General features: G+C 41.6%; 1 protein-coding gene across 1 annotated transcript; it reads left to right on the forward strand.

The window, feature by feature from the left end:
• The first annotated feature begins 42 nt into the window (after positions 1-42).
• Positions 43-11023, forward strand: st3gal5 (ST3 beta-galactoside alpha-2,3-sialyltransferase 5). Its single transcript, XM_023329122.1, has 8 exons — positions 43-179; positions 1842-1955; positions 3011-3131; positions 5675-5884; positions 6734-6870; positions 8401-8587; positions 8957-9115; positions 10425-11023. Exons 1-8 carry the CDS (start codon positions 172-174, stop codon positions 10680-10682), a joined length of 1194 nt encoding a protein of 397 aa, XP_023184890.1. The 5' UTR covers positions 43-171; the 3' UTR covers positions 10683-11023.
• The last annotated feature ends 551 nt before the right edge of the window (positions 11024-11574 follow it).

The following is an 11574-nucleotide window of genomic DNA, read 5'->3' on the forward strand; positions in this document are numbered from 1 at the left end:
GAAAAAAAAGCGGAAGTGATGGGTGTGTTCCCCTGTCGCTGATTGGCTGGCTGCGTCACGGCTCCTTGAAGAATGTTACAGATGAAGTCAGCTCCAGGCTAAACTCTGTCAGAACTGGAGAGCAGCTCGTTTCATTTCACTGAATGGAGCCATGAAGAGCCACCGGGGTCCATGCGAGGGTAAGGACACTTTTAAGTAACAGAGTAAAGGAGCAAACTCCAGGAGACGTAGGACGCTTATAAGTAGATAAAGGCCCGTAGCGGACTATTTTCGTAAACGGTAATTATGGCTATTGTAACCGAACAGCAGCTCATTTTTAATGCGGCTGGATTAATGTTTAAACATTTTCAAAACGAGACCTTTTACCACCTCTGGACGCTGCGGTAAACAAACTCAGTATTCAAAAAAATATCTAGCTTATGTTTTACTCGGATGGAAAGGGAAGACGTAAAGAAACTGAGGGATTTCGTGTAGGGTAATAACGTAGCGATAGCCCGGAGAACCAGCGGGCTCGGATCGTGGCCGCTGCCGGTGCCGCGGTTCGAGCTCGGCCCGCTGTCACTCGCACGCGAGCCCCTCGCTATTTAAACGCAGCAGACCGACCGTTAGAGACTGCGCCATTATGCTGCCCGAGCAACACGCAGTTTGTCCCCCTGCCTGCTTATAGACCCCACCACACTGACGGCTAATTTATAAAAAAATAAAGCCATTACTGAACTCATGTTATTGGTATATTACGGTCCGGAGTTATTTCATTAAACGGAACCAGGCGGAGGTCTTTTACTCCGTTATGTTATCATCTTAGTCATTTAAAAGTGGGCAACAGGACGAAGCTCGAGTTAGCATTCAGGTCAGGCCTTCAGTAAGGGTTTTGTAAAATATATTTTTTATGATGCTAAACCTCATTTTTAGTAAAAATTGAATCGTTATGCGTTGTGCGCTTATCTATGATTTATAGAAATGGTCACTTAGAGTAACGTTCACTGTTGTGTAGGTGTTACTGGTTCTGAACTTAAGAGATCGAATTTGGTGCAGAAAAATAAATAAATAAAATCAATGTGATTGTCGTATTTGGGACAAGGACAATATCTGTTGTGCAGATCACAACCTGCGTTTTAGCCTTCAGCCAGCCGGCTGGAGGCTGACGGAAATCTGATGACTGTTTCAGCTTTGTCACATATTTTTCTCAGGGGTTTGTCGCATATTGAACTTCAGTAATAAGAATTCTAGAAAATTCAATGGCAAATTCTCAAAGCACGGGTGAAACCATTGCCAACCACCAGAGGCTGGAGCACGAATTGAGATGAAAAATATTCTTATTACAGTTTTAGCTTCACCCAGTTCAGATTCAGTTTTTAAAAAATCTCCTAGCACCTTTTTGCCACCCAGTTATTAATCTTAAGTCAAAATATTGGCCAATATTAATTGCATTTTAGGCAATAAAATGTCTGTCTTTTGTAAAATGTTAATTGAATTATTTGTTTATTTTGATGTTTAATGTATTTCTAATATTGTATAATAAAAGGCTTGAGTAGTTTAATGAAAAATCATCAGAATAATTAACACAAGTAACCGATTACCTGTTAGTCACAGCTCTAAACTGGGTAAGTATTTTAATGCCTTAGATGATAATCATTGCCTTTTCTGTGCTGTGTGTTCATGGACAGTCAAACCGAACAGAATGTGTAAGCTGACAATCATCTGATCCCAGACACTGGGGAAGCAGAAAATGTATCCAACCACCAACCCTTTGAATTATGTCACATTAGCCACAGAAGCTCCTCTATTCTGGTAGTCTGTGTGGACAAAGAGAAATACTGTGTGTGTGTGTGTGTGTCCAGGACAGGATGGCTGAGAGCCAGAGGGCTCCGAGCTTCAGCTGGGAGACCCAAGGTGATTGCTGGATCCACGGCAGATGACAACATGGAGCTTTCCTTGCGCTGTCCAGCACACAGGTGATCACTACTCACCCATTCACATTGTGTTGGTGCCTGTGGCTGAGAACTCCTCTCTTTGGTGTGGAACATTAGAAAAAAAACACAATTATTGTTGGCAGTATCACTGGTCCTTGCATGTGGGTCAGTTGGACCCAAACAGAGAAATATGTCATTCCCATAATTTGTATGTCATCACACGTTCCCAGACCTGCACATTCAATTCATGCATGTCAGCATGACAAGAAATGCGGGTTCAAGGACAAAAAATGCAAATCATCAGATTTTTCTGCTTGTCCAAGTCTTGGTTGCTGGGGCAACAGGTCCGGGAGGGAGCCTCCAGACATCCCCCTCACGTTGACGTTGTAATTTAACGCCTTGAAATTGGGCCTTTGTCTCTTTAAGAAGCTTCTGCTCTTTGAGAAGTCATCACAACATGGCTCCTCTATTAACGCTTTAACATTTTTTTTACCAGCGTTTTACTGAGAAGCATCTCATATAATGAGCTCAGCTGATGCTCAGTTCCACCAGGTGTTTGCTAATTGCTGCTGGCTAGTCTGAAGGAACTGAGTGGGGGATTGGCGAGGAAGGCTCCTCTGTGAGGTGGAAGCTTGAAAACTGCAGATCAGAGGAGGAGCTTCATCCTCAAAGGATGGGCTGGGTCCAGCTAGGTGTTTTGGACAGCTGAATGGTTGCTGAAAGGTTTTCTGAAACGTGTATGAAAGAATCAAAGCAATTTGTTTTAATGAGGGAATAACATTGTAACATGATGTAAAACTCAAAAAGGCAATTTTACATAAAATTGTCCCTTTAACTTATCTGAGCTTTAAAATTACACAAACGCAAAAAAAAGGGGGTTGTTGCTCCGACGCCTGAATAAGATGCTGATGTTGCTGTATCAGCATATAAAAACCTCTAATAGGATCTCAGTCAAAATGCTCGACTCTGTAACGTCTCCAATGTGAAAGACATCAGAAACGTGAACGTACTTCCTCTCTGCTATCATTTTTCATGTTTGTCTTTGGCTTCATTTTTTAAGCCTAACTGTTGGATTTTCTTTTTCCATTTCTCTGCAGGCAGGTGTGGTCGGCGCTTATTGTTTTGGCTTTGCTGGTTTTGGTGATATCCTTCCTGCTGCTGATGCAGACGAGGACAGAGGAACCATTTCAGTTTCATGTCAACTCTGCACATAAACAGGTGAGGGAAGCTCAACGGAGCGCACTGGAACCACTTCAGGCTTTTCACCACGAGAGTTGTCTGGATTTTCCATCTGTTCTTCAAAAATACCTTTTTTATTTGTGATCAGTGTAAAATTATTTCCAACGTGATTTTCCTACAATGGAAAAAGTCAATGACGACACAGAGTATTCGTATTTCTATAACCGATCTTTTATGATGAGTAGAACCGCGACTATCCTGAGGCTTTGACTGAAAAATCGACTTTGGTGCTCGGAAATCAGCTTTTATCCGATTTATCAAACTTGGCTCATTATAGCAAGTGTTTCGAAAGAAAGTGACCCAAATCCCGTTTTCTTTTTTTAAATTATTATTTTTTTTTTTTTTACATTTTTTTTTTACCCCTCCAGGGGGTATTTTTGTGGGCTCTAGTGTCCCTTATGTGATAGTAGGCTGACAGGAAACGGGGAAGGAGAGGGGGGAAGACATGCGGCAAATGTCGTCGGGTCCGGGAGTCGAACCCGCGACGGCCGCGTCGAGGACTCAAGGCCTCCAAATACGGGTCGCCCTACGCCCTACGCCACCACGGCACGCCCCCAAATCCCGTTTTCATAACTGAGAGTAAATTAGAATAGTTGCGTAAAAAAATAAAAACTAGACGCTTCTCTTTCAATAAAGCAACATCATCAAAATCCTTTTAAAGTTTTGGATTAAAGGTAAAGGTAATTTTAATTATATAGCACATTTTCAGCAACAAGGCAATACAAAGTGCTTTACGGGATTTAAAAGGAAATACAAACAAAATAACAAACCAAAGGAAAGGGCAAAAGAAGAAAAAGGTAATAATGTTGATCCAACTAGATACTCCTATTCATGGTTGGTAGATAAGTATAAGTAAGTATTCTCTTACTTAAATAACATCCCTTTCCTTCAAATAGAGACTATTTTACTGCTTTATTTGCTTAATTTCAGTTGTTTTTTCATCATCTTGGCCTGCAAGTACTAAATAATTTTGGCCCATGTGACAAAACGTTTGGACACCCCTGATTTATATGACTCAACATTATAGCACAGGCAGGTACGGCATTCATCCATTTGACATGCTAACCAGGTTAGCTCAAATGTTTATTTAAAGGGAAAATGTAGCAGAAAAGCATCTTCTTAGAAAGAACATTTAGCAGCCAAAGAAAACTTGCTTCATCTTTCTTGTTAGCTTATCGTTGGTGTGTTTGGTTCACTCACTGTACTGTACAACACTGGTCTTGTAACGAATCTGAAGAGGCCTCTGACTGAAAATCAATTTCTGTGTCCGGATGACTCCATCAGTTGTTTGTACGAGCTGATAATCCACCTCATTTGCTTTTGTCGCTCCTTTTTTAAAATATTTTTATCTGTGTGGTTAGCAAGCCACAACAGAGATGCTAATCAGCTGGTCCCAGTTGTAAAAACAATGCCTTGTTGCCCCGGTTACGCATCGTAACTGTCTGAAAGTTAACAAAGAAAAAACATTCTTCCAGCTGCACAGTAATTTATTCAAAACAATATTGCCTGAGTCCGTGAAATATTGAACAAGGTAGAACTAACGTAACACATCTAGTCCAACATGCTGCCACCGTTTGAGGAACAGTTCTGGAAGGAATAATTTATTAAAAATAGATGATCAATCGTGTCAATGCAATCCTAACAGCATAGAATAATTATGGAGTCAGTTATCTTTTGCTGCTTGATTGTATTAAGTTAAGCTCAGTAATACTGAAGCTTTAGAGGTGAGTTGATGTCTTAAAGGGGCAGTACTATGTAAAATCAACATTTCCCTCATCAAAAATATACCTGCCTCTATTCCTTCATGCATATTTAAGAAATCAAATATGCATGAAAGTCTCCATGGCAACCATTCAGCTTTGCAAAACACCTTTGAAACGACTGTGCTATTTTATTATGTATTGGAAAATGCATAATACTTCCCCTCTGCACCTTTAACTATTTTTGATTTTTTGCTAAGTCATGATGATATTTCTGTTTGAAGATGAGGTGGAAGTTATTGTTTGTAACTATTGTTGGGTGATAGTTGAGTCGTGACTAAATGACACTTGTCTGTACATCTGTCAGTTGTCCTGTAATCTGCTGCATCAATGGAGGTGTTGACATGAAGAACTGCATCTGCATTTAAAATGTCATAAAGTACACACGGAGCCAATTCCGGTTAAGCTCCTTTTAAACTTCACTCACCACTCCTTCACTTTCCTACATCAAAATGGAAAAGTCAGCAAACACTAAAAACCATTAGCTTGAGCTCGTGTCCTCACGTTTTACTGGCATGTGAAACCACAACAAACACAAAATAAACTAAGTCAGATAGACGTTCCAGTTTTGCTACAGTTTGAGTTGTAATAAAAAACAAAGCGGGTTCCGGGACTGAAAAGGACGTGAAGCATATTGTTTATCCTTCTGACACACGACACCTCCCTGGAGATGTCTTACGCCACAGCATTCTGCGGGTTATGTAACAACAAAGCAGATACATGTGCAGGTTGCAATGATGGACTCTTTGTTTCGCCCTGCAGCTGGTGCATGAGAACGCGCGGCGAGTTCTGGAGGGCCAGTGTCGCCCCAGAGGCAGCAGGGAGAAGCTGCTCGCTCTGTTCCCGTCTGCCAGCGGCGCCGTCCAGCCCTTCCTGTGGAGGGACCAGCCGATCCCTGCCCAGCTCCTCCTCTACCCACCACCATTTGGCTTCAAAGGGCTTAAAGGCAAAGTAGAGAACCTGCTGACGCTGGTGAATGAAAATACCATCTAGGGAGGTTTTACTGTTAACTCAGAAAAGCCACAGTCCAACTTGCATGGTTTCAGTTGTTAGTGCAGCGCCTGAAGTTGCGTAGTAAAATTTAATCTCTGTTCACAAAATGCACTTTCTACAATGGAAGCTACAGATATCTGAGCATTAGCATCAGCCGATACAGAAAACTAATGCTGAATTGACTGAAAACATTTCCTTTTTTTAAAAAACACAGACATAAATGTACTAAATTATGCATTTATTTGCTAAATCTGCACAAGTGCAGCTCACTTAAATACACCAATGACTTTGGAAGCTTTGGTCGCCATGTAAAAACAAGACAACTTTAATTTGTTCAGTCAGTTCAATTAGGAGTAGAACAGCTATTGTAAAAATAAAAGACAAACTGAAACTGATTAAAGAACAACAATAGGTCAAACATGTAAAAAATGAACTGCAACAAACCTTTTTTCAAATAGTTCATAAAGTGCAATCAGGGATTCTAAATATAATGCTAAAATAAATAATAAAGCAAGATGGGATAGAATTGGACTGAATAGATCTGCTCTTATTGATCAGGCACATGGTCACCGATGCCTGGTCTAGAGTTTGTTTTTTTCAATATCAAGGCAAATGCAGATAATATCAGATCGTTATATGTCAACTACTGAGGAGGACAGGCACATTAAAAAGCAAAAACTCACAAGAAGCCATACAACCAACCATAGCGTCTCTGCTATTGGTTGATTGGGTCATCTTGGGTTTTGCTGTCTGCAGCCTCAGTGGTTTCTGGTTAAAGCCACAAAGTCTCTCAGAACGTCGGACCTGATTAGCTCTCTGTGCTTCCAGCTGCCAGCGGCCCACCCTGACCCGGGACCAGAGGAGGCTGCCGGGAAGTGTCGCCGCTGTGTGGTGGTGGGGAACGGGGGCGTGCTGAAGGGCCTGGAGCTCGGTCAGCAGATCGACAGTTTCCACACCGTAATCAGGTCCGTCTTCGCTTTCGCTTCTGGTAGTTCTGCAGGACTGATAGCGACAGGGTAACCGCTAGGGCCTGCTTCTTTTTGTCTTTTTTTTTTTTTTTTTTTTGTCTTTTTGTCCAAGTCGGTAACAAGTCTCCAGATTTCAATTTCATTTTTCCAACTTTCGTAAGACGTCTTCTCGTCGAACGGTGGGGGAACTTTGTAATTTCCAGCAGCAACCATCCTCTGCTACCAATGTTGAAACAATAATCACACTACTGATGTTAGCATCCACACTTTAATGGTCGCCATTAACCGTTAACAACTTCTGATCCGCACTCCCCACACACGAACCCCCAAGGACCCCAGATCTAGCCCCGCCTCCCACTCCTTACATTTCACACATGCGCAGTATGCTACTTACAACTTAACAAACTGGACTCTGCACTCAGACTGAGACCTCCTGGTTTTTGTTTCCCGTGGCAGCTTAATTAATCACAATTAATGAAACGATTAATTGTGATTACTCGACTATTGCAAATAATTGTTAACTAATTTAGTAATCCCATCATTATCTGGAGAATACAGACTAAAAAAAGGCCATTTGCTGGAAAAATACAGAGCAGTAATTCAATCAAAAACATTTTGCATTTAAGATTTAGAAAAAAAAACTTTTTTTTGTAAAAAAAAATATATATATATATCTGCTATTAAGCTACTTTTGCTACATTGCAATGATTTTTAGTTAAACAAACTTTTCACATTGATGTTAGAAGTATAAAATGATCAAGTGCACACCAAAGGAATGCTGTGGTATTGCATTTTATGCAATAAAATGTTTATTATTTCAAAAAGAAATTAAATAGTTTAGTTGCATCGCTTAAGCAAAGCTCTCGATTTACCGGTCGATCTACGTTCCCCCCCTCATCTATGGTCATGAGCTTTAGGTCGTGACCGAAAGAACAAGATCGTGGATACAAGCGGGTGAAATGGGTTTTCTCCGTAGGGTGGCTGGGCTCTCCCTTAGAGATAGGGTGAGAAGCTCAGTCATCCTGGAGGGACTCAGAGTAGAGCCGCTGCTCCTTCACATCGAGAGGAGCCAGTTGAGGTGGCTCGGGCATCTGGTCAGGATGCCTCCTGGACGCCTCCCTGGTGAGGTGTTCCCGGCACGTCCCACCGGGTGGAGGCCCCGGGGAAGACCCAGGACACGCTGGAGGGACTATGTCTCTCGGCTGGCCTGGGAAAACCTTGGGATTCCCCCGGAGGAGCTGGAACAAGTGGCTGCAGAGAGGGAAGTCTGGACCTCCCACCTGAAGCTGCTACCCCCACGACCCGACCCCGGATAAGCGGAAGAAGATGGATGGATGAGTTGCATCGCTTAATGTATAATAAATGTGGCCAAATAAATTGGCACATTTTTTCGTCTGATTAATCGATTAATCGTCAGAATAACTGGTCAAATAATCATTAGTTGCGCCTCTAATGGTAACAAACTCCAATCTTGCTCCTGTTCTGCGAAACATTTTGACTTTCTTCTCCTCTCTCTGTGTCTGTCAGGTTGAACAGCGGCCCCCTGGGAAAGCACACGGGCGACGTGGGGAATCGAACCAGCATCAGGATGAGTTATCCTGAGGGCACGCCCCTCCGCTGGGCGGACACAGACCCTCATTCCGTGTTCGTGGCCGTGATCTACAAAGGCGTTGACCTCAGCTGGATCTCAGGCATGATCAGGAAGCTCGGCGTGGTGAGTGGCTGGAGCGTTGGCTTCACCGTCGTCGTTATCTTGTTCTCTGTTGTGAGCCAGCAAGATAAAATCCGTATTTTATTTTCATATTCATCTGCTGTACGCAAATCTGACCGACAAACATTTGGTTTGGTTGGATAAATGACTAAACGTAGGCATTGACTTTTAAATTTTTTTTCTTTTTCCCCAGTCATATAAGTTCTGGCACGTCTAACGTAGATCTGCAAGAGGTTTCTGAGTGTTCTATAGCGCTAACCCAACATGCATAGGTTTTGTCTTTTGAGCCGACCCAGTCGAGTGACGTTTTTCCAACGTGTGACGAGGACAGCGTTTCCTCTTTAGCAATCAAAGTGCTGCTTTGTGTTGCAGACATTTTGGGACTGGTTCTTCTTCTGGCAGAGGGTTCCACAGGAAATTCCTCTAGATCCCTCAAGGTTCCGACTTCTGAATCCCGACGTCCTCAGGCAGACTGCCTTGGACTTCCTGGAATACCCTAAACCCAGGTGGCGCCTGTGGGGCTGGGACCAGGTACTGCTCAGTTCAAACCATTTCCTGAGGAATCAGGGTGGAGGAAAAACGGGACAACATTTAGACAATTGGATTTTTAAATTTTTTTTCATTTTTAATAGCTCTAAAACATTCTGGAAAAAAAACTTAAAGTGATCAAAACATTAGTAGTAATATCTGATCCACTCAGGATCACCAGCTGTAGGTTGGTGAAGTTCTTCAATCTGATGTTCACAGAGAAAGTTGGAGTGACATTTAGTTTGAAAAGAGGAGGCTTTAGATGTACCGTTCTAACACTGCAAAGATGAAATCAAAAGGCCTCATCTGTCTTAACATTTTGTCTCTGCAGACCTCATGCTTTCTTTTTAAATGAAGACGTATCGCCCCCTTGTGTTATGTTTTGTGAACTGCGGCATTTAAATCGAAGTCAGTGCACAGAAATGACGTCACTCATTAAACGGTGCGTCCTGGCCCCTTCTAGCAGACAGGGGGGGAACAAAGTGAGCTCAGCAAAAGAAATGACATCAGGAACGAGTCAAAGGTGCTGGTAGAAGCCAAATTTCTCTTGATTTTAAAGCTACAGTATCTCAACAAGTTATTGACATGCTGAGAGACACAAACACAATATGAAATGTAGTTTTCATTTAACTTTATCTCTAAATGTAATATTTGGACCGCAACTAACATTTTTTTAGTAATTGATTACTCTGAAAACCGATTAATTGGACAAAAAAAATGTTTTTTTTATTTTTCATTTATCCAGTTAAGCATTTTTACACATTATTAAATATATGAATTAAAAGAATATTTTATTGCCTAAAATGCAATTACGTAGCATTCCTCTTGTGAATGTTTGATCATCTGTAGCAGTTTTTTTTCTTTCTTGAATGCAATGTTATATATTTGAGTAGTTTAACGATTAATCGATTACAAAATTAGTTGAGAATATTTTACAGCGGTCGATTAATCACGATTAATTGTTTCAAGCCTAATGTTATGCTTTTGTATAATTCCCCAAAAAGCCATTTAAAGGTAATAAATTATAAATTGTGGAGGAAGTCCTGTCTTCAGCTCTATGTCCTCCTGCTGCAGAACATCAAGTATTTCAAGTTAAACCTGAAACAGACCTTGAGTTTCTCGCTACAAAGGAGTTGTGGCTTATGCACATACATAGATCTGTGTCAAGAGCTACTAGTGATAAACCCATAAAGATAATTCACTAGAGTCGAGGTCAGTTCTGTAAGTCGCGTTTCACATTTTTTAATTAGAGCGTGCTTAAAGTTGAAAGCACCGGGTGGATAAAACCTGAAGAATCTTAATTTCCTCGCAGAATGTACCGACGCTGGGCGTGACCGCACTGAGCTTAGCCAGCCTGCTGTGTGACGAGGTCAGCCTGGCGGGATTCGGCTACAACCTGTCCCAGCAGGGGGCGCCGCTGCACTACTATGACAGCCTGCCCACGAGGGTCATGCAGCAGCAGAACATGCACAACGTGGACAAAGAAACTCAGTTCCTGCACAGACTGGTGAGAGAGGGGGTCGTTAGCGACCTGACCGGAGGAATCCACTGCTCCTTCTGCTCCAGCTGACCCCATCCTGAAGGTATTTCACTGCACTTTCACTTTGCTGAAATGCACGAGCATAGGACAAAGAAGAACTAAGAGATTTTATGGTATTATGGTCATAATTTATACTTCCATTTCAGATTTCCTGACAGATATTTGAAGCATAATTTCAGATAATTTATTTTTATGTTGTGAAAGCTGTTCGCCATTCAAATATTGCAATTTTCAGGTGTGTGAGAACTCACACATAAAAGGTTTTATTTTGTTTTTAATAAACAGAGTTATTTGTTGTTAAACATTATGTTTTTGGTGTATGAAATCATTTCGTGTTGATTTCACAAAGAAATAAAATATGTAGAAAAATACTAGTCGTGTGTGCGTCTCTGGTTTATTTGTCCTAAACCAACTGGATTCTTTTTGTTTGGTTCCTGTACATTTAATTCATGTGTTTTTAGTAATGGACATCCAAAACACACCCACCAGTTAATTCACACCTCAACCAGCGTATGACCTACATTTTATACCACTACTGTGAATTATTAGGTTGTAACACCTGTGATGTCCAGCAGCTAAGAAATCCTACCAAGTCTGACTGCTTCTTCAGTCAAAAATAGCTAATGACCTGGTGATGTTTATAAGCTCCAAACCTCACATTAAAGGTGCTACAATCGGTTCACATTGCACAAGATCTGAGGGTGTGCAGTCGTATGCACACAGGCCAGGACACTCCTGGTTAAACATTAGCTTTTATGAGCTTCCTGGCAACACGCTGTCCCAGGCGCAGCCCAGGCCTTTGTAATACTCTCACTGTAACTGGGCAGTAAATTCCCAGTGGAGATAAGAGTGTAGCAATAAATAGCTGCATTCGGTTTGGCACTAAGATGGATGAGGTTTTTGTTTCCCAGAAATAAAATCA

This window comes from Xiphophorus maculatus, chromosome 23 (genome assembly GCF_002775205.1).
Source record: "Xiphophorus maculatus strain JP 163 A chromosome 23, X_maculatus-5.0-male, whole genome shotgun sequence".
Taxonomy (NCBI): Eukaryota; Metazoa; Chordata; class Actinopteri; order Cyprinodontiformes; family Poeciliidae; genus Xiphophorus; species Xiphophorus maculatus.

Bases quoted from the DNA above. Each gene is read 5' to 3' on its own strand.
- st3gal5 (XM_023329122.1), top strand. The intron at 1,956-3,010 runs GTGATCACTACT...ATTTCTCTGCAG, and splicing joins TTGCGCTGTCCAGCACACAG to GCAGGTGTGGTCGGCGCTTA. The intron at 9,116-10,424 runs GTACTGCTCAGT...ATTTCCTCGCAG, and splicing joins GCCTGTGGGGCTGGGACCAG to AATGTACCGACGCTGGGCGT.